This window comes from Topomyia yanbarensis, chromosome 1 (assembly GCF_030247195.1).
Source record: "Topomyia yanbarensis strain Yona2022 chromosome 1, ASM3024719v1, whole genome shotgun sequence".
Lineage (NCBI taxonomy): Eukaryota > Metazoa > Arthropoda > Insecta > Diptera > Culicidae > Topomyia > Topomyia yanbarensis.
In genome coordinates, this window is record NC_080670.1 from 32,167,388 (window position 1) to 32,193,844 (window position 26,457).

Sequence of the window (26,457 nt, forward strand, 5' to 3'; positions counted from 1 at the left end):
AAGGTGACAAACTGCAATTTGAAATCTGGAAAGTGTGCTTTTATAGTTTAGCGGTGCCGCTCGTGCATTTCTAATGAAACTCGGATGCATTTGGTAGAAAAACACCTGTGCTCCCCCCACCGACGGAATAGGGTTGGTCGAACTGAAAAGTATTTTTAAATGTTGTAAATGGATTGAGTCGCTTTTCGTGGATTGCATTTGATTCTGGGTTGCTGAAATATGAGAAATGCATTGTTAATGAAACGCTCTAAAATTATAAGTTTACACTTACTTGGCAAAGCTATTATAAATCATTCGGACTGCAGTGTTCATATGCAACGAATGTGGATGTTTTTTTCTGCTCCCGCCAAATACTGTTTCAGAAAGATTGTTTCGATTGAGATGAATTTGAGTTATTACCATGAGCTCATGCTTGGTAGAATTTGAGAAGTAGAGCATTGCTGAAGAATGTTTACTCAATTCAGTTCCACCATTTACGAAATCTTGTATTGGTAGTATAAATGGCGGCTGCACAATAGCCAAGCACAGTTGCCATATTGGATCAGCCATTTTAAATTTTACATTTTCGACGTCAGAATCTAAATCAGCGAACCCGAAACCTCCTTTTAAGACGCTTGAGGGCAATATAAAAAAAACCTGAAATTTTGCCAAGCTCAGTCGCCATATTGGATCCGCAATTTTGAATATTACATTTTCGACGTCAGAATCAGCGACTCTGAAAAACCCCTTGTAGGACATAAAAATAAATATATAAAAAAGCATGAAATTTAACCAAACTTAGTCGCCATATTGGATTCGCCATTTTGAATTTTACATTTTCGACGTCAGAATCAGAATCTGCACAGCACAGTCCCCATATTGGATTTGTCATTCTGAATTTTATGTTTTCAACGTCAGAATCAGAAACAGCGACCCCGAAAACCCATTTGTAAGACGTTTTAGGCCAATATAAGAACATGGAATTTAGCCAGGCACGGTCGCCATATTGGATCCGCCATTTTGAATTTTTCATTTTTTGCGTCAGAATCAGAATGAGCGACCCCAAAAACCTATATAAAGCTAAAAATAACATTAACAATGAAAAGGGTTAAAAGAACGAGCACAATAACATACAAATGCTCGAGTCGTACGCGATAATACAAACTCACTCGCAAATACGATCATTCACACATGCCTATGCCCACACTCTCTCAATCATTTAAACGTCCTGGCGATTAAAGCGGCGTATGGTGTAGCAGGTTAAAAAAGTCTATTTTTTATTCGCGTAATTGTTAGTATTGGTTCTCTAGAATAGTCTCGCGCAATCTCGGTGGCCACGCTGACAGTATGTTTTGTTTTACACAGTCTCGCGCGTAGTTGCTGTCCCACCCGCAGATCGATTTTTCACGAAACTGCATTTTTCAATTTGACTCGATTTTTTATGCGAATATATATGTGTAATCAGTCAATGAAAGAAAAATCAAGGTATTTTACCTACCCATATGAGATTTTTTTTGGTTCATTCATTAACCACAAGTCGATGCTTTGAAAATTTTATTGAATTTCCCGTTTCAGATAGTTATTATTATTTCCGCCGTGACGCGTCTCGACGTGGAAATGGTTGGACGTAGACTCTTAGAACGCTCATTTGTGTGGCTCTGCGTGACTGAAGAAAAATGCATACATCATGAATGTTTAAATAAACCTGCACGGTTATATACACGAATTGAATGCCGCGTTATAAAAACGCTAACATAAGCGACATAAAAAACCCACGCGTTTAAACTCGTTAATATAGAAACGCTCATGTCCTTCGCGATAAAACAAATTTGGTCACGCATGCGATCATCTGTACACACCTACGCCCGCGATCTCGTATATATAGAAACGACTCAAAGATCTAGTCAATATGTTAGCACTTACAAACTTATAAACGCCGTCTCAATTGTGACAATACCAACGCTCGTTCCCACGCGAACATGAATCAGTCACGTTCGGAAGTCTCTACTTTTGGCCCAAGCAGTTTAGGGACCTTCAATCTTGATCTCAAAAAATCCAACTTATATACCCTAGAAGTCTAAGTGCGACAAGACCGAATACTCTAGTGATATGCGACAGCTCACCTCCTTCTAGATCGGCACCATACATCCGGTACAACGTCAGTGTGTAATAGGTTACACGGGTATATTGACGAATTTATGCACGGGAACGCCCACGTAATCAAACCCGTCAGCATACAAACGCTCAAGTCCTGCCCCATAATACAGCCCTGGTCATAAACTTATGCGAACGCGCGATCCCACGCTTTAATGCATCAATCTCATCCAGTAGCCCCAACCCTTGGTCCTAGCACCTTCAATTATAACATCTGAACAGTATCCTCAAAATTAAACATCAGACTCGCGGTCTGCCCGAATATACAAGAGTCCACGCGAAAACGCAAATGATACAAATGCGGTTATAAAATCGAATTTATACACGCGAAGTTACATATATACGAACACACGTGACATACATACATACGTTGACATACAATCGCTCGAATTCATTGCGATTATCCTCGCGATTTCAAAAACATGAAAACATTTTAGAACTTATAAACTTATAAAAAAAATTAGTACATATAAACCTATGAACGTAATCTAAAGTTCGAAGCTAAAACCTCCTTCGCGCCGTACAGGCCTTCACTTGGTCCAATCTAATAAAAAAAGAAAAAGGAAAAACGAACTCCAATGATATGGGAAACCATTTTCTTCTAGCGTCTGCATCATTCAATGAAAATTAAGTAACAGAATCTCGGTCTGAGCACTAATTGAAGAGCACACACGAATACGCGAATGGACACAAGGTTGTAAAATTGAATTTAAACACCCGGAGTTACATACACACAAGCACACACGACAAACAAACGCCCACGCCAGCGAACACGTCAACATTCAAACGCTCGTGCTCATTGCGATAATACACAAAGGCGAACGTGCAATCGCTTCAATCTGTAGATGCAAGATTTCGCCAACACACAAAACGTCGTCTGCAATTCGAGTGAGTGATTCTGACAGGCAGCCCTTCCGAGAACCAAGCTCTACAGCTACTATTCTATTCTATTCCAACCCTTAAACAGCCAGTATCGCAAAGCATCCTGGAAAACACTGCAGATATTCTTTAGTGTTTTTCTTGTCAACATTAATATTTGAAGCATATTACAATATGTCGCAAATATTAAAACGGCCAGGCCTACTGTGCAGAGTTGGGTTTCGAAGATGTTTCAATACTATACGGCAATTGAATTATTCATTTAATGACCAATTCAACCAGCGAATCGTTTTGAAACTTGAATGAGGAAGAAACGAGGACAACCGTACCGACCGTTTCAGTTTATAGGGGGTTAGGATAAAACGTTGGGAGTGACTTTGCTAAGAAGGTTAATGTCACTCTTTTGGTCCTTCGGGATGGGACAGAGGTATTTACACCTTGCCCTGGCTCATTAAGCCTAGGTTAAAGCGCCTTTACTCGCTCTCGAGAACCAAGCTCTACAGCTACCTTAGAAAAATAAAAATATGTGGAAAATAATCATGCCGGTGTTTGACAGCACCGCATCTTGTTTTAATCTGTTTTACCTTTTACGTATGTATTAGTGAAGTTGATTCATCTGAGACTGGAATCCATCTTAGGCATAACCAAACATATTTGTATGATATAAATAGTTTGCATAATACATTTTAACATGTTCAGATTTTTAGTAATGTTCAACGGAATGACAGACCGAAATTTGATTGAGTTATTCCATTGGACAATAGCAAAAAGCTTATATCAAGGCGCTGATGACACTGACGTAAAAAACTATTAATGAATTGAACATTACAAATTATTGCAAAACCAAAATATGGAATAGTTCGAGCTTCTTCAACTTTGAGTCCAGCATGCTAAATAAATTTAAAAGCTTTATGAATATCCGTTCTTAAATAGATAAATTTGAAAACAGTCTACTATTTCGTTCAAAAAACTTGTTCTCCGATGGAGGATCTCATTATTAGCATTACTAAAATAAATTATTAGCATTAATGCTAAAATAAATAAATATTCTTTTGTAGCATTATGCTCGTTAATGCGAGATACACTTGTCGTTTATCAATACAGTAAAATATTGCTCATTACTCTTTCATTGCACTGGAGCCATCCTAATCTTCTCTGTGTCGTTTCAATTTTAGTATACGTCCAGTCAAACCTAAGACTGCTCTATTGTATTGTAGACAAATATTAAAGAAATGTTTAGAATGAACAGCTCATGTTGAAAAGAAGGAATATTTCAACAGCACTAGTAACTACAAATGTAAGTACAAGAATAATTAATTCGTACTGAAGTATTTTTCTATCACAGCAATTTTTTCCTCGGATCCCTAGGGAGTCTTGAAGTCGTTTTTGGGGTTTGCGAAGAAGAATATCTTATCCGGATGGATATTAAAATTTCAAGTTTTTTTCGTAACAGACTGAAAATAATTTATTGACATGTCCGTTGTAAAATTGTGAGCTCCGCGACTAGCCAAGGTTCACCCATTGTTATTTTGAAGGAGTCCGCGGTGCAACCAAGCTTGAGAACCGCTGCTCTATCATGATTCTTCACTTAAATAGAATGGGCATGTGTCTCACAATAATCTGGATCAAATTGCTTTCGGATCAACATAATTCGGGTTTCTGACTCGTTCGTCCAAATAGCATGCGGCCAAACGACACTACCAAATGAACCATTCGGGCAATTGACTCTTTCTGCCAAATACTGTTGGACCAACTGATTCTCGAACAAACGGCTTACCGTCATAAACGGAACACTGTGTCAATGTTTTTTTTTGTTTTCTAGTTTCTAGATTATTTCTTGATTCGTCTTTCAGCTTCTCTTGTGACTCGTCTTTCAGCTTGATTCGTCTTTCAGCTTCTCTTGTCTCCTTCAATTTATTCGCTCGCATCGATCTGGTCTTCTCCTTCGCCATCTCATTCCATTCCACTACTCATACTGGTGACAGCGGAAATTAAATCCACTAACTGCTTTTTGGACCGGCTATCAGCAAGAAGTGAAAATCATTAGTTGAACAAAAATATCAATCATGAAGCCGCAAAGGTGAAGCTAAGTATTCGCAAACGTTAGAACAGTAAAAAGCAAATACCCTCCGTTCTATCAACATAGGTCCATACATTCAGTAAGACCAATTAAAAAATAAAGTTCATATCCACTAGACAATACCTTCCATGGCGACATGACCGGGAACTGTAGTGATATGGAAGATCCCACTTTCTTCTAACATCTAAGCTGTACACCAAAAATTAAGTATTAGATTCACGGTCCGCGCACGATCATCCAAGAACACACGCTAATATGCGAAAGGCAAACGGTTATTATATAGAATTTATGCACGCAAAGTTACATACACGTTAGCACACGCGACGTACAAACGCACACGTGATTGAACACGTTAACGTACAAATGCTCGAGCCCTTCGCAATGATACACACGATCGCGAAGTCCCTACGCCCGCACATACCTGAACCGTACAATTAATATCACATTCAGGCCCGCTGCAATTGGCCTAACGTAGTGTTTTATTGGGCACCATTGCCTGTCTCGTCTGCAATTGTAGTATGTGATTCTGACGAGGAGCCCTCCCGAGAACCTAGCTCTACAGCTCCAGTAGGTCAACTCTCGAGAAAAAAAAATTGTGCGCGATTCGTATGAAAATTATTCCAGCTACAATGTTTGGAACAACTAATTTTATTCTTTTTCAACTTCATTGAAACGACCACAAATAATACGAAAAAAAACAGATATTTATATCGTTGTTTTATACGATACGATCATCCATTTAATTTTTCTAAAAAACCCTTCCAATGCATGTGGTAATCAACCCTATTGCTACAAAGTTACCGAAAAACTCCCCACCTCCAGCAAAGAATGTTAGAATTTCCCTCACCCTGCTCGCGAATCTCCCGCAGTCCGTGGTGGCCCTCGCTCACACCTCTACCAAACCGCACAGAAACGGACGGTCTAAATTCATCATTACAGTAGAGAGAATCTTAATGAGAAACGAACGCGGTTGAGGGCTGATGGTATCATTGCCCGGTCTCTATGGCAGCACCTGTTTTAGATTGCTTCCCATTCGTCAGCTGCTAGGGCCCCGGCGAGCCGCAATGTTTGTGTTTATGACGTCAAACATTTTTCCACGATGCACCCCCTGCTGGTAATCAGCCGACAAAAATCTGGCCCAGAATGAGCGGGAAATGGGTAAAAAAATATTTTTAATGAGATGACTGATACCTGTGCGCAATTCAATTTCAGGTTAGAATGCGACACGTTCGTCAGCCATAAAATGAATTCTTGGAACATGATTAATTGAAAGGGAAATCTAATTTGGAAAATAATGCTATCAGCGACAAATTCACCGGTTCGTTTGTCCAAACCAAACAGTTGATTTTGATTCCACCCAGAGTGACCCAGCTCGGCGAGTCGTGGCCAACTTTAGCGGCCGCGATCAGCTCAAAAATTGTCTCGGTCACGGTTGAACCGATGATAACAGCACATAATACGATCAAGTTCAAGTTTACCACCATCACCAGCACGAGCCGGTTGCTAATCTTGAATTCCCGCTAAACCGGTTTCCCCAACCAGCAACGATCGAGCAGGGATGCTCTTCTGCCGAAGTGAACCGCCGAAAATTGTTAGTCGATGCTGCGTAACTAGCCCGTGTGGACGTAGTTCGTGGTTGTCCTTGTTAAAGCGAGAATGGTAAACAACGGGATGCTCGTGTTGTTGACAGTGGTACTGTTTGCCGTCACTGGATGTGTTGAAGCTGAGGAAAAGTATCAATGTGGGATTCCCCGAGTGAGAACACAGTTCCTAATTGTAAAAGGTGAAGATACACGGCACGGTCACTGGCCTTGGCATGTGGCCCTGTGGGTGCGCCAGAAGGACGGAACGGACAAATACGCCTGCGGTGGGACGCTAATCAGTCATAAGTTTGTGCTGACGGCGGCTCACTGCGTCCTCAGTGAAAATCGTCATCAACTGTTGAGAAGTGCAAAGGACATTACAGTTTGGGCGGGTGTGTTCAACTTAAGGAACCCGGAATTGGATACACGACAGATTCGTTCCGTTGCCCGGATTCACATTAGCGGATATACGAGGGACAGTCTGCTGCACGATATTGCCCTGTTGGAACTGGCGGAACCGATGACGTATTCCGGATTCGTCCTGCCGGCTTGCCTAAATTCGAAGCCCAATTTGCGGACGGATATCGGATCAGTTGTTGGCTGGGGAGTTGCGGATGATGATAAGCCGTCGCCTACTTTGAAGAAACTCTCGCTGCCGGTTGTTGCCGAATCGGAGTGTTTGAAAAGTGATCCCATAATCTTCGGGGTTGCCCTGCAGAAGGAATTATTCTGTGCCGGGTTCGCGAATGGTAGGTTCTATCTTAAATGCAAGGGTGAATTACTAACCTAGTCGGTTATCGTCAATTAGGATCCGCTCCATGTAACGGAGATAGCGGTGGAGGTCTTATGGTTCAACGGGGTGATGCATTCTACCTGGCAGGAATAGTGTCCTTCACGAAGATCCGCGGAAGTGGTTCTGACCTTTGTCTAGCAGATTCCTTCACTGCCTTCACCAATGTCACAGCTTACTGGGATTGGATCGAAAAAATCACCAACATCGACTTCCGAGGGAACTACAATGAAGAGAGTAAGTTATCGGACGGCATCGGGTGAAAATCGAATAACGTATTCTTCTTTATCGACAGGAGACATCCCTTGTACGACACCTACCGGAACACCCGGAACGTGCGTACCACTACAGCAATGCATGAATATTTTCAACATGATTCGAGCTCCTTTGATAGCTCAGGAGGACGTTTACTACATTAACCGATCGGTCTGCAGTATCGGCGGTATCCCACGTGCAGTATGTTGCCAGAAAGATCAGATCGAGCCGGTTCCTCTGCATCCGAATGCTCTGCTACTTCCGAGCGACTGTGGCCGTTCTAAGGTGCGTACCTATCCAGGTCGAGGCCAAAGTACGTCGGTATTCGAGTTTCCCTGGATGGCAATGGTGCGTTTCCAGGTGAAGAAAAATGGAGTGATACCATTCTGTCTGGGTACACTGCTGAACACTCGCTACGTTCTGTCCGTGGCCGGTTGTATGAGCAAGCTGAAGACGGTCAAAGTGTAAGAAATTTTCAGATTAAAAAAGATCATTTGAATAAATCTATTTCAATTTTAGAGATCACGTCCGTCTGGGTGAACACACGGAATCCACGGACATTGATTGCAGCTTCGATGATCAAGGTCGACGACTTTGCGCCGACTACGTCCTGGATGTCAAGATCGAATCCATCGTTCGGCATCCCCAGTTTGATGTTCCCATGTACACGAATGATCTCGCCATGGTTCGCATGGCCGTCGACATCCAGTATACAGGTACGAATTCAGCTACAGTCCTCATATTACCAATAAACCCTTAACATCCCTCGATTGCAGATAACATTCGCCCGATTTGCCTACCTCTGAACTCACCCTATCGGACACACGTTCCGGACGACCTACTGGTTACCGCCTGGGACATGGATCAGATGAAGAAAAACATCTACCAGGGTGAAATGCGAAGGTATCCCCACCGGAACATAGACATCGACACCTGTACGCGAGCCTTCGAAGCTGTTGGATTTGCGCCGGCCATCAACGATGATCGAATATGTGCGCTACAGCTCGGACCGGAGTATAACTGCCAGCGAATGGCAGGTGCCCCGGTCGGAGCATACGTGGACATGGACGGCGAACGGTTCGTCCAGTTCGGACTGTGGAAGTTCGCACCACTCAACTGTACCGTTCGGGAAACAGTACCCGGACTGTCCATGAAGCTCAACCGTTATCTAGACTGGATTTTGGACACAATCAAACCATCGGATTCGAGTATTATTAAGAGCACCTAGATCGGAAATAAATTCGTGCAGCTTACTCCGCGTTACCATTCATTTATTTTATTGACCATATTCCTTAAACTAAGCTTCTAAATTATCCGTAATCCACTTCATATACTTCGGGATGCGCATCGAAATCATCGGCACCGTTTCACGCAGCGTGCAGTTTAACGGGGAAAACTTGGCCATTGCAAATTCCACGAACCGCAAGGTTCCACCGATGTCGACCTCGGTTCCGATGGGTGCCCCCGGTACCCGGCTGCACACGTAATTCGGTCCGAGCTGCTGAGCACAGAACCGATCGTCGTCGAACTCCGGAGCGAACCCGGCCTTTTCGAACTGACGCTGGCAGGTGTCCAGATCGGTGTTCTCCACGAAGTACTTCTGCAGCTCACCGACGTAATGGTTCGGAGCGTTCATATCCAACTCCCAGGCGGGCATGACCAGGTAGCGCGGAATGTTGGCAAGCAACTCCGGTGTCGTCGGTAGACAGATCGGCCGAATGTAATCGTTGTACTCGACCTCTCGGACCATACGAAGCAGCGCCAGATCGTTGGTGTACATCGGCTGATCGAAGTCCGGATGGGTGATGATGGATTCGATTCCGATGTCAAGAACCGGTCCGGTACAGTCCCGAAGTTCGTATCCGGTTTTGTGATCCGTCAGAACGTTGCAATCACGTTCCGTGGTTTCCGATTGTTCTCCCAAACGAATGAAATCACTGTAAGAATTATTATTTGTTAAGAACCCTTCCAATCCAAGCAAAAAAGCAACACTTACGGATCCCGTTTGGTCTTCCTCATGCAACCAGTAACCGAGAGCACGTAGCGTCGGTTGATCAGCGAGCCCAGACAGGTTGCCGGACGCCGTGACTTCGTGTACCGGACCAGCGCCAGCCAGGGGTACTCGAACGCGAGACTCTTGGTACTGTTAACGGTTTTACCCAACTTCGAGACGCCACATTCCTTCGGTAGCAGCGCTAGCTTGGCTGGGTTCAGGGGTGTCTTTATGTCGTTACCGGAGGCATCGGCAACGCCCACTTGATGGACAGCCCCGACGATGAACAGCAGCAGTGTTGCTGCAGAAAACTTCATGTTTTGACGACTGGTGGAAAATCCGTAATAATATTTCCAAAACACGATCCACTACTCACGATGTCCCCACTTGGACTGACTGGCTGCGCGGATTAATTGTGTGTGAAATATAAAACTGGAAATAATTGCTGTGTGCGCATCCGTGCAGCGCGGAAGCGGTGGGATTTTTCCTCGAAAACCGGTTAAACTAGGCAGCCGGACGGGACGAGTGTGCGGGTTGGAAAGGCAAAACCGTCGCTTGTCTGCTATGGAGAACTGGAGTCAAGATTACGGTGCTCTTGCTGGCGACGGTGATGGCAATAGCATTTTTTAACCTGTTCGTATTTTCTAAATTTGATGCGAGATGATTTCTGTGTTTTGCCCGTTTTTGTTTGTTTTCCTTTGAAGTACCATTTTTTGGGTCGGGATTTTTAATTGTCGGGGATTTTTCGTAAACAGCTCATCGCTAATATTGTTCTGTTATCGGTTCATTTCGGATTAGAGTCTAAATATTTGTTGTAATTAATGAATTCAAATAGCGAATCGTTGTTTATGTTCCATTCTGTTGCATACGTCAAGAAATTTGCGTTGTGACTTCGTCTCCTCACTATACTATATTTCTACTTAGTGGAGAAAAATTTAGGTAAAAACTCCCTCACTAGTGGGAAAATTGTTTAAAACCCCATCTGCGCATTAAGAACACAAAACCTATAACCAAATTAGTTACGGAATTTGCATTTCGACTTCGTCTCATCAGAATCCGACATTAACTTAGTGACATGGTTGAGCTTCCGTCGAACTGACGCTAACTCCAAAAACGAAAACACTATTTGTGTTTCTGATCAAACCCGTAGTTCTCCGTAATGTCCCCCGAGAAAAGTAGTTCTGATTAAGTTAGTGTCGGATTCTGATGAGACGAAGACGAAGCACAAATTCTATTGCTAATTTGGTTACAGGTTTTGTGCTCTCAATGGGCAAATATGGTTTCAAATTATTTTTCTCCTTAGTGGGGAAAATAGTTTTCACTTTCAGTGTTCCGAAAAAGGTCAAAATTGTTGCCGGTCTAGCACACATACATGGTTCGGATCAGGTTTACTGTAAAGACGATATGTTGAGAAGAGTCGTCAATTTCCTAAAAGATCTCAATTCAATGGTTAAGCGTGGAACGCGAAAAGTTGTAAAACAAAATTCAAAATATAAGGTATGAAATATAAAATACACTATACAAAACACAAAATACAAAATGCAAAATACGAAATGCAAAATGCAAAATACAAAATACAAAATACAAAATACAAAATACAAAATGCAAAATACAAAATACAAAATACAAAATACAAAATACAAAATACAAAATACAAAATACAAAATACAAAATACAAAATACAAAATACAAAATCAAAATACAAAATACAAAATACAAAATACAAAATACAAAATACAAAATACAAAATACAAAATACAAAATACAAAATACAAAATACAAAATACAAAATACAAAATACAAAATACAAAATACAAAATACAAAATACAAAATAAAAAATACAAAATACAAAATACAAAATACAAAATACAAAATACAAAATGCAAAATACAAAATACAAAATACAAAATACAAAATACAAAATACAAAATACAAAATACAAAATACAAAATACAAAATACAAAATACAAAATACAAAATACAAAATACAAAATACAAAATACAAAATACAAAATACAAAATACAAAATACAAAATACAAAATACAAAATACAAAATACAAAATACAAAATACAAAATACAAAATACAAAATACAAAATACAAAATACAAAATACAAAATACAAAATACAAAATACAAAATACAAAATACAAAATACAAAATACAAAATACAAAATACAAAATACAAAATACAAAATACAAAATACAAAATACAAAATACAAAATACAAAATACAAAATACAAAATACAAAATACAAAATACAAAATACAAAATACAAAATACAAAATACAAAATACAAAATACAAAATACAAAATACAAAATACAAAATACAAAATACAAAATACAAAATACAAAATACAAAATACAAAATACAAAATACAAAATACAAAATACAAAATACAAAATACAAAATACAAAATACAAAATACAAAATACAAAATACAAAATACAAAATACAAAATACAAAATACAAAATACAAAATACAAAATGCAAAATGCAAAATGCAAAATGCAAAATGCAAAATGCAAAATGCAAAATACAAAATACATAATACAAAATACAAAATACAAAATACAAAATACAAAATACAAAATACAAAATACAAAATACAAAATACAAAATACAAAATACAAAATACAAAATACAAAATACAAAATACAAAATACAAAATACAAAATACAAAATACAAAATACAAAATACAAAATACAAAATACAAAATACAAAATACAAAATACAAAATACAAAATACAAAATACAAAATACAAAATACAAAATGCAAAATGCAAAATGCAAAATGCAAAATGCAAAATGCAAAATGCAAAATGCAAAATGCAAAATGCAAAATGCAAAATGCAAAATGCAAAATGCAAAATGCAAAATGCAAAATGCAAAATGCAAAATGCAAAATGCAAAATGCAAAATGCAAAATGCAAAATGCAAAATGCAAAATGCAAAATGCAAAATGCAAAATGCAAAATGCAAAATGCAAAATGCAAAATGCAAAATGCAAAATGCAAAATGCAAAATGCAAAATGCAAAATGCAAAATGCAAAATGCAAAATGCAAAATGCAAAATGCAAAATGCAAAATGCAAAATGCAAAATGCAAAATGCAAAATGCAAAATGCAAAATGCAAAATGCAAAATGCAAAATGCAAAATGCAAAATGCAAAATGCAAAATGCAAAATGCAAAATGCAAAATGCAAAATGCAAAATGCAAAATGCAAAATGCAAAATGCAAAATGCAAAATGCAAAATGCAAAATGCAAAATGCAAAATGCAAAATGCAAAATGCAAAATGCAAAATGCAAAATGCAAAATGCAAAATGCAAAATGCAAAATGCAAAATGCAAAATGCAAAATGCAAAATGCAAAATGCAAAATGCAAAATGCAAAATGCAAAATGCAAAATGCAAAATGCAAAATGCAAAATGCAAAATGCAAAATGCAAAATGCAAAATGCAAAATGCAAAATGCAAAATGCAAAATGCAAAATGCAAAATGCAAAATGCAAAATGCAAAATGCAAAATGCAAAATGCAAAATGCAAAATGCAAAATGCAAAATGCAAAATGCAAAATGCAAAATGCAAAATACAAAATGCAAAATACATAATACAAAATACAAAATACAAAATACAAAATACAAAATGCAAAATACAAAATACAAAACAAACTGCAAACTGCAAAATGGAAAATACAAAATACAAATGCAAAATGCAAAATTCAAAATTCAAAATGCAAAATGGCAAATGCAACATTCAAAATAAAAATACGTAATGCGAAATACAAAATATAACAATACAAAAATGTAAAAATACAAAAATCAAAAATACAAATATACAAATATACAAATATAAAAATATAAAAATATAAAAATATACAAATATACAAATATACAAATATACAAATATACAAATATACAAATGTACAAATATACAAATATACAAATGTACAAATATACAAATATACAAATATACAAATATACAAATATACAAATATACAAATATACAAATATACAAATATACAAATATACAAATATACAAATATACAAATATACAAATATACAAATATACAAATATACAAATATACAAATATACAAATATACAAATATACAAATATACAAATATACAAATATACAAATATACAAATATACAAATATACAAATATACAAATATACAAATATACAAATATACAAATATACAACTATACAACTATACAAATATACAACTATACAAATATACAAATATACAAATATACAAATATACAAATATACAAATATACAAATATACAAATATACAAATATACAAATATACAAATATACAAATATACAAATATACAAATATACAAATATACAAATATACAAATATACAAATATACAAATATACAAATATACAAATATACAAATATACAAATATACAAATATACAAATATACAAATATACAAATATACAAATATACAAATATACAACTATACAACTATACAAATATACAAATATACAAATATACAACTATACAAATATACAAAACATAAGAATACAGGAATACAAAAATGTAGAATACAAGAATACAAATAAACAAAAACAGAAAGACAAAAGAAAAAACAAAAACAAAAAAACGAAGAATACTAAAAGATACAAAAAATGCTAGACGGTTTGTCTTCGGTTGTTTTTGGTACACCATTCCTGAGTCTTTTAACACAGTGACAGGAAGGTAGGTCTGGTCAAGACAATACGGGTTAACTGGGTTTTTTTTTCAAAAAAAAAAGCAAAAGGCGTTATTGCTAACGTTCCTTGTCATAAATATCTTAATTGACCGTACCAGTTGTTACGACAATTCCGATTTATAGCCCACGCATGCAAATCGCCTGCAAAACCAAGTGTTTTTTTTAAACTGATAACCTATTCTGTTTAAACGTATATTGAACCTTTTTTTCCGGTAGCCATGTGAAACGTGAGGGTTGCTTGAACACCGCTTGACGTATAATTCTTTAGTCCCTAGATATAGTCTCATAACCCTTTCTGATTATTTAGTTTAAATTTCCTTAAGGGGTGCAAAATGAAAAAAAATATTTTTGCGTATTTTTTATCTCTAAGATAAGAAAAATATGCTTAAGAAAGGATTTACTCGAATTCAACTTGGTTCGTCTGCTAGACCCCATCATAATACCAACTATCAATTTTCATACGAGACTGATAAAATCTTGGGTAAACGAAACCACCGGGGGCTGATAAAACCAGGTCGTCACTGTATTACCTATGTCAAATTGTCATCTATATGAGCAAGCTCATAAACATTCGGTGCTAGACATTATTTGAGGAGTATTTCGTGGATTCGTTGCGAATTTATTTTGATAGTTTTTGCAACAACCCTGGAAATGAGCAAGTTATCTTGGCGAAATAGGATGCCGTTCAAGTAAATAATTTAGCAGTCTTCGAATCAGAATAAATTATCTGAGTTTAATATGCGATTCTAATCAGTCGATCGATTAGTGGTTTTGACTTGTGTTTGATTTGCGGTTAGCTTCTAATGTAAATGCAGTTAGTAGAACGACTGCAGTGTTTCCAACCGGTTGCCTACAACAGGTGCAACCAGAAGATAACTAACAATGAATAACTTAACTGATCAATTAAATTGAATATTTTTACTGATGAAGATGATATACTCGACAAGGCGGTCACGTGTAACTGTTTTCTTACTGTATGTACATGAATGTCCTACCTCATGCTGGTAATATTAATCGATAAATCGATGTATTCGATAACTAGCAGCGCAGCTGCATATTGATGCAAGAATTTAACAATTCCTATAATTTTTTTGAATCGGCACAAACCTACGAATATTTTATTCAGAAAATATGATAATTTTGACCATTCAATAGTACGAACATTTATTTCAAAATCTACACCAAACCATTTATTTTCGAAACCTTTACCCATTGAAACAAGATAACATTCATTGGTCGAAACACGCACAGCTGCCTAACCATTCTCAGCCAGTCAACCAGAGCGTAAACATTGCTACGCAAATTCAAACTGATCTCTCCGGTTGATCACAGAAAACATGCCCGAGACCTTGAGTATGTTTTCGATCAAAGCAGAGCATCAATTTCTACTGCAACGCATTAAATCGAGCCCTGCTTCCAGCGCCGCAGCATTTTGCTTCCGCTTGAGATGAACACCGGTCAGTCCGGCCAACTTTCAAGAGCATGTTTTTTTCATCTCCTTTGGGGAAGTGGAAGAACAGGGAATTACCCACCCCGAGGGGTCTTTTCTAGCTAGACAACGCGATCACGTGACGTCAGCTCCAACTCCAGCTACAAAACTATCAAAACACAATCCTGTCCAACCGGTTCCATCACTGTCATCCCGTGAGGGAGGAGATTGATCGTGTGTGAGAGAGGAATTGTTCTAACATCGCGGCGCCAGCCACCCAGCGACTGACCGGGAGGACGCAAATGGGCCGCAAAATCATCATTCAGTTATCAAGTGGAGCTAGGCGGCAGCAGTCGCAACATTTCAAGTGTGCGCTCAAATTTTTACGCACGGTCATGATACGAACGGTGCTGGTCCTGTCGACGGTGGTACTGGGCTATGCCCTGGGAGCGGAAGTGTTTTCGAACGCGCAGTTCCAGTGCGGAATACCGAAGCACGCCAATACCCTGCTGATTGTGAATGGCGCGGATGCCAAAATCAGCGACTGGCCGTGGCATGCGGCGATTCGGCAGCACAGTGGTAATCAGCCGGAGTATGTCTGCGGGGGTACGTTGATCAGCGAGCGGTTTGTGGTGACAGCTGCGCACTGTACGATTGGAGAGAACCCGAATAAACTGCCGACGATGTCGGTTCAGCTGGGGGTGAACGCTGTAGGTTCACCAGAAGGACAAGTCTACAACGTGGATAAGATCCATCGTCATACTGGTTTCTCGCTGCCGGATCTGAAGGATGATATTGCGTTGTTGGAGTTGAGTAGTCCCGTAGAGTTCAATGACTTTGTTCTACCGATTTGTACCACCAAGAAGACTGCTACGGAGCCGGGTAAGGTAGGTGCGGTCGTTGGTTGGGGAGTTACCGAGAATGATATACCGTCAACTAAGTTGAAGTTGGCTAAGCTTCCGGTGATCGATGAGTTAGAGTGCAAGCGTCGGGAACCTGAGTTGTACGGAAGGGTGCTCACGAACAAAGTGTTCTGCGCGGGTTATACTAACGGTAAGCTGTTTAGTTACTTTCTTACAGTTGCGAATTTCACAGAGAATTTCGTCGTAGGAACATCTGCTTGCAACGGTGATAGCGGTGGTGGCATTGTGTTCGAACGTGGCGATGCTTGGTATTTAGGTGGAATAACTTCCTTCACCCGAACCAGAGACGGATCCAATCTCTGCTTGACGTCAACGTACGCAGTGTTTACCAAGCTTAGTCCTTATTTGGATTGGATAGCGCAGATAACGAACATTGATTTTAGTGACGAATACGGCATTGAAAGTAGCCTTCTTGTTATCTACGTAACGAATACCGGTTAATACCAACTATTTCACAGAGAAAGTTCCCTGTTCAACACCGGCACAAGCGGATGGAGCCTGTGTTCCCGTTCAACAGTGTAGAAATATTTTTGACGCTCTCCGATCGCCCCTTCTCTCCAAGGATATTGCAGCTCAGCTGCGAGAGACGGTTTGTCAACTGCGTGGAATTCGTCGTAGTGTCTGCTGTAGTCCGGACCAAGTCGAGCGTATCCCTATTCACCGGAATGCGGTACTTTTGCCACTGGAGTGTGGAGTCGCCAAGAGGAGCAATCCGACTACGACAGCTGTTCGTGCGAATATCTTCGAATTTCCCTGGATCGCTCTGGTACTTTCTAGTAAGGCTACTCCGCAGAAGAAACCCTTTTGTGTTGGATCGTTGATCAATAATCGTTACGTATTAACGGCGGCCAGTTGTTTGAAATCCAGGGAAAACTCAGATCTGTATGGTGCTAGGATATCATAGCCTGGGACAACTTCCTCTACAGTGGATCTATATTTTCTATTCACAGAGACTACGTCCGGCTGGGAGAACACACGTTAGATGTAGAAAAAGATTGTGACATTTACACTGACCCTCGAACCCGCAACAGCGTAGAGGAATGCGCTCCGCCCCCACTAGACGTTAAGGCAGTTCTACCGTTCATTATCCACCCATTGCAGAACAAGCCCTTCCGCGGTAACGATGTCGGTTTGATTCGTCTCGAGCAAAAGGTCGCATTCACCGGTGAGTTGACAGATTTCAGCTTGTTTCAAAGTGATGTCCCATAATTCGGTTTATTCCTAGATAACATTCGACCGATCTGTTTGCCTGTACGGGAAGACCTGCGAAACACTCTCCCGAAGGACTTCATTCTAACCATGCTGGAGACCACGACGAAACAGGAGCTCTATAAGACCCGGTCCGAGTTCGCCGAAGTCGAGGAATGCGAAGAGCGCTTCGAGGACTATGGCTACACTCCATGGGTGACGGATAGGATGTTCTGTGCTCTGGCGAAGGGTCCCAACTTTGTATGTACACCACACACGGGTGCTCCACTGATTTCGATGGTCCCACAAGGTGACACGGTTCGGGCGGTGATGTACGGCATGGCGATGATGAATCCGAGCAACTGTACGATCGCGCAGACCATCCCGAAGACCTACCATCGGGTGCCGCTGTACGTGGACTGGATTCTGGAAAACATTGCTCCTTAGATGGTACTTTTTTCTGTAGTAGTGTAATTGAAAATAAAAATAGTATAGTCATTCTAAAGGTTGCGTTTGGGGGTTTCTTTAGTTTGTGCACGTTGACGATGCTGTAGTTGAAAAAAAGGGTCTTCCATCCTCAACTAGCACATAATGTTGTTGATCGTCTGTCACTTGAAAACGCGTTGTCGCGTTTTGTCAAGAATTTGCGGATTTGTACAGTTGTTAGAACCATCAGAAGCCAAACGATTTACAGTCCTTTTTTCCATGTTTACAATCTTTTCCGAAATTTGTAAATTTACCTATGTTTAAATTCGTATTTACTTTTCGTTAACATTGACTACTTATCACCGAGGCCAGATGGGTGACTTGACCATCTGGACCCTAGATATTGGCCTATCAGCACGTGGACCGGAACCAATTGCTTTACTTTCTTTCCGAAGGAATATATGAATATGATTTAACATATTTGCCGATTTTTCATATTGGCTACTTGATCACTTGTAGTAACATTTGATGTTTATTACATTTCAATATTGGAGTCCCGTTTCAAAATATTGACAACGGTTCTGGTGTAGAATTTCGAATATTGAATATAACTCAACACTGTAAAAGATTGCATTTGTTAACGTGAATATGTACCATTGTTGGTTTGAGGCGCCCTGATGCCAAGTTTGGTAAACAGCAGACGGGTGCGTACTATTTAAGCGATTACTCGGTCGCAGCTTATTACTTTTTTTCTGGCTGACTAACCACTAACATTTTCGAGAAGTTTTTCTTGAAAAAAATCCGATCTAAAAATAATTCGCTCTTGTGTTTCAAGAAGTTATACTTAAAAGAACAATCGAACGATCCTACAAAATTTCCTTTTCGGAATCACATTGTTTTATTAATTTATTCTTGGAAATAATTCGCTAATCTAATTAAATTGGCTCTATTCAGAACCACTAACATTTTCCGAAGAAATTACTGTTGAAAGGAATTAATTGCAGAAAATGGGTCCTTTCCGGGATCACCAAAATTTGGCAAGAAATTGTTCTTGAAGGAATTGTTTGACTTCACAAAATTGAAAATAAAATACCTGTGCTCCCGTTACATCCTTTTGCTTGTTGGGAAACATGTTATCTCTGCGCCAATGGTCAAATGTAGTATCAAAACGTTGATGTAATAAGGTGACTTGTATTTGTTTTCATGGTGAACCGAATCAAACGCTGCTTTAAAATCTATTTAGATAACGTAAAGTGTTAAAAATAAATGATTTCAAAATGCGTCTAAGCATAGCATTTAAACTCTTTAAACAGATGAATGTTGGTCACCGATTTCAGGCTAAAACATTTATTTTGCGTCCAATGACCAACATTCCGAATAAATAACCATTCATCTTCAGGATATAAACTACAACAGAAAAGCTGTTCGAAATCGTTTTTTGTCCTCAAGATGAAGGTATATTCCTTCGAAACGTTGATTATATATGCAACAAAAGTATGTTTGCCAGTGATCCGTAACCAAAATACCATCTTATATTTCTTTAAACAATGGATTAAGTGAGATAGAAGCTATCAACAGTATTGGCCTACATTCAGGTGAAGGTAACAAGAATGTTATGAACATTTTTGATAAAAAGTACGTTTTAAAACCTTGTTTTGTAACACTTCGTTCTACATTGAATTGTTATAAAGACAATTCCTAGTCGGACGAAGCCAGACTAGACTAGAGAACACGAATTATCGGTAAAATAATTTTACAAAAAAAAAAAATTGTAGAACTCCTTATTAAGGTACCAGGCAGGTCGAAACGTCAGATAAAAACAAAATAGTATTTTGGAAACTTTAAACCTGTTCAATCTATTTGGTTAAGTAGGCTTGATAATTAAAAAAACACTAATTTGTCTTTGCCCGACGTTTCGGTTCGGATGGGACCTTTTTCAAGGGTTCTACGAATCTACTTAAAAATTGACACATATTGGACAATATCAGTTTTTAATGGCCTAGATGGTGGAACTGGAAAAATCAATTTCGGTAAATCTTAACTCAATTTTTACCTTCAGGAAATATTCCACCTGACGAAGAATTGGTCGCACGGTATAAAACTTGAAGTCAACGATCGCAGTAATGGATTGGAGAAGTGTCTTTTTTTCATCTACTGCACGCGTAACGACTAGAATAAAGACAATCTTTTCTATTCTTCTTATTTGTTATAAATTTCCTTTAAATCGTCCTGAAGCCGAATAGGTCTTATTTATTATAAATTTTCATTATGTATGGGTCATCCAAATCTCAAAAAATTGATATCTTTTGCATTTTTTGCATTTAATCTATAAGAAGGATTTACTCGAATTTGGCTTGGGTCTTCTGCTGGAAACCATTGAACGGATTCCAACATTGTTTCAATAAATATTGAAAGACTCTGATGTCGTCTAGTATATTATGCTAAGAGTTAAGTAGAAAACGTAGAAGTACCCGGAAGAGAGAGTAAACAAAGAGAGATTCTCATTTGGTCTTCCGCCCTTTTCTCATGTTGGTCTAGATATACTTACGAACAACGGAACATTCAAACAAGTGCCACACCCTTAAATTTGTGTTTGAAAAATAAACATAATGACCACTGTTCTTCACCATTTTAACCCAGCGTGTATAGTAGTAAAATTAGGTCGCTGCATGTCCCTTTACGAACTGAGCTTGAGAATGCTTCAAGTAAACGCATAATTTGAAAGTAAAAATGACAAGTTTTTCGCAATTTTTTGGGAAGGAAACAACAAACCTATTTTGTCGGTGCTGCGTCATTAGGCCGAAAGTCGATAGACCGAATTGGTTATTAGACCGAATGGGTCATTAGACCGAATGGGTCATTAGACCGAATGGGTCATTAGACCGAATGGGTCATTAGACCGAATGGGTCATTAGACCGAATGGGTCATTAGACCGAATGGGTCATTAGACCGAATGGGTCATTAGACCGAATGGGTCATTAGACCGAATGGGTCATTAGACCGAATGGGTCATTAGACCGAATGGGTCATTAGACCGAATGAGTCATTAGACCGAATGGGTCATTAGACCGAATGGGTTATTAGACTGGATGGGTCATTAGACCGAATGGGTCATTAGACCGAATGGGTCATTAGATTGGATGGGTCATTAGACCGAATGAGTCATTATACCGGATGGGTCATTATACCGGATGGGTCATTAGACCGAATGGGTCATTAGACCGAATGGGTTATTAGACCGAATGGGTCAGTGGGGCTAATGGATCATTAAGCCGAATGGATCATTATGCCGAATGGGTCATTAGGACGAAACAGTCGAATGGGTCGATTGGTCGATTAGGTCATTAGGTCGAATGGGTTGTTAGGCCGAAAGGGCTATTAGGTCGAATAACGATGTTAACCATGTTTACGCCATCCTTCTGGCTACACATTTACTCATGTAGTCAAAGAAGTAAATTTAAAACAAAACTACAAACAAACCTTGTGAAATGTCAATATCAATCTTAAGACAAACGTCTTCCGTTTCGGAACGCAACCTTCTGTTTCGACAAACATATCATCCGATTCTTAGTGTACAGGATTATTGGCTCGGTTAGTGCTGCGGCCCTACTGATAGTCAAAAATCCTTCCGAATTTACGACGAGTGGGTTATAATATCAGCGCCGTTTATTACAATAGAATCAAACGGGGACATCTATCCTAAGACGGTTCATTCTCCAGGCAACAAATGAGCAAGAAATTCGTATAATTTATCTCTAGTCGAGAAGTCATGAAAGCTCCGAAGGATTAACTCCAGCTCCTTTAATACACATTCGGCTTAATTGCCTTCGACCTAGTAATGTCCATTTAGACTGCTGTTTTATTCACCTTCGGCTGGACACCTTTCTGACGTCGCTCCCTCTTCTTTGAACGCTAGCTGTGAATAAGCCGGTGAAATGCAGTCAATTTTGTGCAAACTGATTTAAAAACAGCTCATGATCGAAAGAAGGAAAAATATACAATAGGTTATACCAGACTCAATAAATTCTTCAATACGTCATGGCACGAAATGGTTTCTACTGATGCTGCCAGCTGGTACGGGTTGCTATATCAGAGGCCTTAGTTTAGGTCAAATAAAGGCAAAATGTTACTAAAATCTAAAAAATAAACTAGATAAGTTCTCAAAATCGTTCTGTGATCTTAGAACCGAGTGTGGTACACAGTTGTTACGCTCGCAATGTTTCATTGTAATCATAAAATGTTGTAAGCTTGTCTTTATGCTGACAATGTTCCATTTTTATTTTTTGTGCCATGGCATCCCTTCGGAAATCTTAAATGTTGTAAGTATTATGGAATGCCCAAAATGTCGTGAAGCGTGTATGTATCTGTATAGTGCGAAACAGAAACTTTTGTCGATAAGCCTTTACTACAAAGCAATATTAAGCCGTCTTTTTGAAAAAGCTGGAACTCTATAGAAACAAGATAGCATTCAACCATCGAAATATGCACAGCATAATTATTTGAGGCTGACTTCACTAATCGCGTATTCTGATGAGTTGAATGAGTTACGCATCTCGAAACTGGTCTTGCTTAACGGCCATCGAATAAACCCAAGTTCTTGGGATTACGTTTCGGTACACGATTTTCCACTATAGTGCACTGAATTGAAAACCACCGCTTTCAATGCAAAATTTTCTTTCAGCCTATAATGGAATGCAGCCAATTCCGCAAAAGTGATTCTTTCGCTTACTTTGGGCTTTAGATGCGTGCGCAAAGCGAACAACGAACCGGGAATTCCACGATCCGACTGGGACTTTTGCTAGCCACTAGAGCCACCGATCACGTGACATCAACTCAAACAAAAAAAAACGTTCGAAAAAATCAAAACAAAATCCTGTCGAACGGGTTCCCCTCGCGCGCGCTCGCCCTGTCGTTGATTTGTCGTGATTGTTGGTTCGCGAAGAATCGTTCTGTCACCGTCGCCGGGAGGATGCCGATGCGTAGCAAAATCAGCAATCAGTTTTCAATCGGAGCCAGGTGCAAACGGCTGCAACATATTTCGGGTGCGCGCTTAAGTTTTTACGTTTAATCATGATTTCGACGGTGCTGCTGCTATCGACGGCGGCTCTCAGCTGTGTCTTGGGACAGGAAGTGTTTCGAAATGCCCAGTTCCAGTGCGGCATACCGAAGCACGCCAATACCCTGCTGATTGTGAACGGTGCGGATGCTAAGATCAGTGATTGGCCGTGGCATGCTGCGGTTCGGCAGCACAGCGGAAATCAGCCGGAGTACGTCTGTGGAGGGACGTTGATCAGCGAGTGGTTTGTGGTGACCGCTGCTCACTGTACGCTCGGTGAGAACCCGAATAAACTGCCGACGATGTCGGTACAGTTGGGGGTGAATGCTGTGGGTTCAGCGGAGGGGAAAGTCTACAATGTGGGCAGGATTCATCGTCATCATGGCTTCGCTTTACCGGATCTGAAGGATGATATTGCGTTGCTAGAGTTGAGCAGCCCGGTAGAGTTCAACGACTTTGTTCTACCGATTTGTACTAGCAAAAAAACTGAAACGGTTCCGGGTAAGGTAGGAGCGATCGTGGGTTGGGGAGTTACCGAGAATGATATACCGTCGACCAAGCTGAAGTTGGCGAAGCTTCCGGTGGTTGATGAACTGGAGTGCAAGCGTCGGGAACCTGAATTGTACGGAAGGGTGCTAACGGACAAAGTATTCTGCGCGGGTTATACTAACGGTAAGCTGTTTACTCTCTCGCTTGTAATAACGGATTTAGAAAGGGAATTTCATTCTAGGAACATCTGCTTGCAACGGTGATAGCGGGGGTGGCATTGTTTTCGAACGTGGCGATGCTTGGTATTTAGGTGGAATCACATCGTTCACCCGGACCAGAGACGGATCCAATCTCTGCTTGACAACGACGTATGCAGCGTTTACCAAAATAACTCCCTACCTGGATTGGATAGCGCGGATAACGAACATAGATTTCAGCGACGAATACGGCATCGAAAGTATGCTTCTAGTTATCCTCGTAACGAGTGCTGTTTACTGATACCGACTATTTCACAGAGATCGTTCCCTGTTCAACACCGGCGCAACCGAATGGAGTCTGTGTTCCCGTTCAACAGTGCAGAAATATTTTCGACGCTCTTCGGTCGCCATTGCTTTCCAAAAATACCGCAGACCAACTGCGTCAAACAGTTTGCCAATTGCGTGGAATCCGTCGTAGTGTTTGCTGCACTCCGGACCAGGTTGAGCGAATCCACATTCACCGAAATGCGATACTCTTGCCACTGGAGTGTGGAGTCGCCAAGAGAAGTACTCCAACCTCAACTGCTGTTCCGGCTAATGTCTTCGAATTTCCCTGGATAGCCCTGGTACTTTCTAGCAAGGTTACTCCGCACAAGAAGCCGTACTGTATTGGTACTTTAATCAATAATCGCTACGTGTTAACGGAGGGCAGTTGTTTGATGGCTAAGGAAAACGCAGGCCTGTACGATGCTAGCAAATAACACCTCAAGACAACTTCCCCTACACTGATTTCCTATTTTCTATTCACAGCGACTACGTCCGACTAGGAGAACACACGCTAGATGTACCTATCGATTGTGATATCTACACTGACCCTCGAACCCGAAACAGCGTGGAAGAATGCGCTGCTCCTCCACTGGACGTGAAACTGGTTCTGCCATTTATTTTCCATCCACAGCAGAACAAACCATTGCGAGCAAACGATTTCGGTTTAGTCCGCTTGGAGCATAGGATTACATTCACCGGTAAGTTTTTGCATTGAGTTCTATGCAAGGTGAAGTACTGATTCGGCCTTCCTGTAGATAACATTCGACCGATCTGTTTGCCTGTTCGGGAGGATCTTCGCAACACATTCCCGAAGGACTTCATTCTAACAGTGATGGAGACTACGACGAAACAGGAACTGTACAAAACCCGGTCCGAGTTCGTTGAAGCCGAGGAATGTGACGAGCGCTACGAAGACTACAGCTACAGTCCATGGTTAACGGATAGGATGTTCTGTGCTCTGGCGAAGGGTCCCAACTTTGTCTGTACGCCCCACATGGGTGCTCCGCTTATTTCGATGATCCCGCAAGGCGGCACGGTTCGAGCGGTGATGTACGGTATGGCGATGTGGAACCCGAGCAACTGTACGATCGCGCAGACCATTCCGAAGACCTACCATCGGATGCCGCTGTACGTGGACTGGATTTTAGAGAATATCGCTCCGTAAGGGGTGGGTTAATACGGGACAGGAATTGGAAATAAATTGTCTCTGGGGTTTGGTTTGGGAGTCTCATGTGCATTGACTTTAGAAACATATTTTGGCGGCAAAATTTATATGTTATATATGTTAGAATCTAAAAGATCTCGTTTTATCGCTGGTCTCGTATTAATTTCTGAGATCTATATATATATGTAGCCTTATTCTGCATTACGACGGATCGCTTTTTTCGAACGAATGTGAATTGCACTCTCAATAACGACAGCAAAACCAAATGGGAACCACATTCGTTCGAAAATGTGCTCCCTCGTAATGCAGAATAAGGCTGATAGAGTAGTCGGCAACATGTAAAATTTTCTGCTAAATTACCTATACATGAGACCATAGTTAGTTGTGATTCACGTCATCATACCGTCACTGTTGACAAACATCGTTCTGACGATCATAAAGTATTATTAAAAGGAATATCATGCGCATAAACGCTTAAGGATGGAATAGGCTTGATTTAAAGATACCAGGAATAAGCTGCTATTGCTACGTTTGACGTCTTGTGTCATAAATTTTTGAATATAAGCAAAAGGTGGACAACACAAACGTTTCAACTGAGCCAATCTAATTTATCTGCAGTTCCTGAAAGGGGCATGCAGCGACTTTCATTTTCCGCTCTTGCATGTGAATCGGGGCCCCATTTCAAAATTTTCGAAGAAAAGTCATTTTGGAGCATTTTGGTCTTTTACATAGAATTATTCAATTTCTTCGCCATTTTGTCGGAAATATGTTCAGCAATGTTGTATTACATTTTGGAATATGTAAGACATGCATTAA

The 26,457-nt window shown here is 39.8% G+C and overlaps 3 protein-coding genes and 1 non-coding gene across 4 annotated transcripts; 2 read left to right on the top strand and 2 right to left on the bottom strand.

Annotated features, from left to right (window-relative positions):
- Positions 1–4,109: 4,109 nt before the first annotated feature.
- On the bottom strand, positions 4,110–4,211 carry LOC131678119 (U6 spliceosomal RNA). Its single transcript, XR_009303603.1, has one exon. It is a non-coding gene; the product is annotated as a U6 spliceosomal RNA (small nuclear RNA).
- A 2,466-nt stretch (positions 4,212–6,677) lies between these two features.
- On the top strand, positions 6,678–18,485 carry LOC131694762 (uncharacterized). Its single transcript, XM_058983258.1, has 12 exons — positions 6,678–7,424; positions 7,484–7,702; positions 7,761–8,184; positions 8,240–8,436; positions 8,497–8,940; positions 9,148–9,383; positions 9,426–9,659; positions 16,151–16,922; positions 16,980–17,195; positions 17,251–17,674; positions 17,743–17,957; positions 18,018–18,485. Exons 1-12 carry the CDS (start codon positions 6,749–6,751, stop codon positions 18,425–18,427), a joined length of 4,467 nt encoding a protein of 1,488 aa, XP_058839241.1. The 5' UTR covers positions 6,678–6,748; the 3' UTR covers positions 18,428–18,485.
- Positions 8,971–10,127, bottom strand: LOC131677296 (serine protease easter-like). The gene is made up of 2 exons (XM_058957021.1): positions 9,717–10,127; positions 8,971–9,657 (listed from the first exon to the last, which is right to left on the bottom strand). The coding sequence occupies exons 1-2, from the start codon at positions 10,028–10,030 to the stop codon at positions 9,018–9,020; spliced, it is 954 nt and encodes a 317-aa protein (XP_058813004.1). The 5' UTR covers positions 10,031–10,127; the 3' UTR covers positions 8,971–9,017.
- Positions 18,486–23,401: 4,916 nt separating the features above from the next.
- Positions 23,402–26,226, top strand: LOC131677295 (CLIP domain-containing serine protease B10-like). The gene is made up of 5 exons (XM_058957020.1): positions 23,402–24,135; positions 24,194–24,409; positions 24,468–24,891; positions 24,960–25,174; positions 25,232–26,226. Exons 1-5 carry the CDS (start codon positions 23,478–23,480, stop codon positions 25,639–25,641), a joined length of 1,923 nt encoding a protein of 640 aa, XP_058813003.1. The 5' UTR covers positions 23,402–23,477; the 3' UTR covers positions 25,642–26,226.
- The last annotated feature ends 231 nt before the right edge of the window (positions 26,227–26,457 follow it).

What these genes read in the sequence shown, in the direction of transcription:
- LOC131677296 (XM_058957021.1), bottom strand. Translation starts at nt 10,030, where the DNA reads ATGAAGTTTTCTGCAGCAACACTGCTGCTGTTCATCGTCGGGGCTGTC. An exon ending in AGGAAGACCAAACGGGATCC is followed by an intron (nt 9,658 to 9,716) that starts GTAAGTGTTGCT and finishes TAATTCTTACAG; the next exon opens with TGATTTCATTCGTTTGGGAG.
- LOC131677295 (XM_058957020.1), top strand. Translation starts at nt 23,478, where the DNA reads ATGATTTCGACGGTGCTGCTGCTATCGACGGCGGCTCTCAGCTGTGTC. An exon ending in CGACGAATACGGCATCGAAA is followed by an intron (nt 24,410 to 24,467) that starts GTATGCTTCTAG and finishes ACTATTTCACAG; the next exon opens with AGATCGTTCCCTGTTCAACA. An exon ending in GCATAGGATTACATTCACCG is followed by an intron (nt 25,175 to 25,231) that starts GTAAGTTTTTGC and finishes GCCTTCCTGTAG; the next exon opens with ATAACATTCGACCGATCTGT.
- LOC131694762 (XM_058983258.1), top strand. Translation starts at nt 6,749, where the DNA reads ATGGTAAACAACGGGATGCTCGTGTTGTTGACAGTGGTACTGTTTGCC. An exon ending in CGTCGACATCCAGTATACAG is followed by an intron (nt 8,437 to 8,496) that starts GTACGAATTCAG and finishes CCTCGATTGCAG; the next exon opens with ATAACATTCGCCCGATTTGC. An exon ending in GCAAAAGGTCGCATTCACCG is followed by an intron (nt 17,958 to 18,017) that starts GTGAGTTGACAG and finishes GTTTATTCCTAG; the next exon opens with ATAACATTCGACCGATCTGT.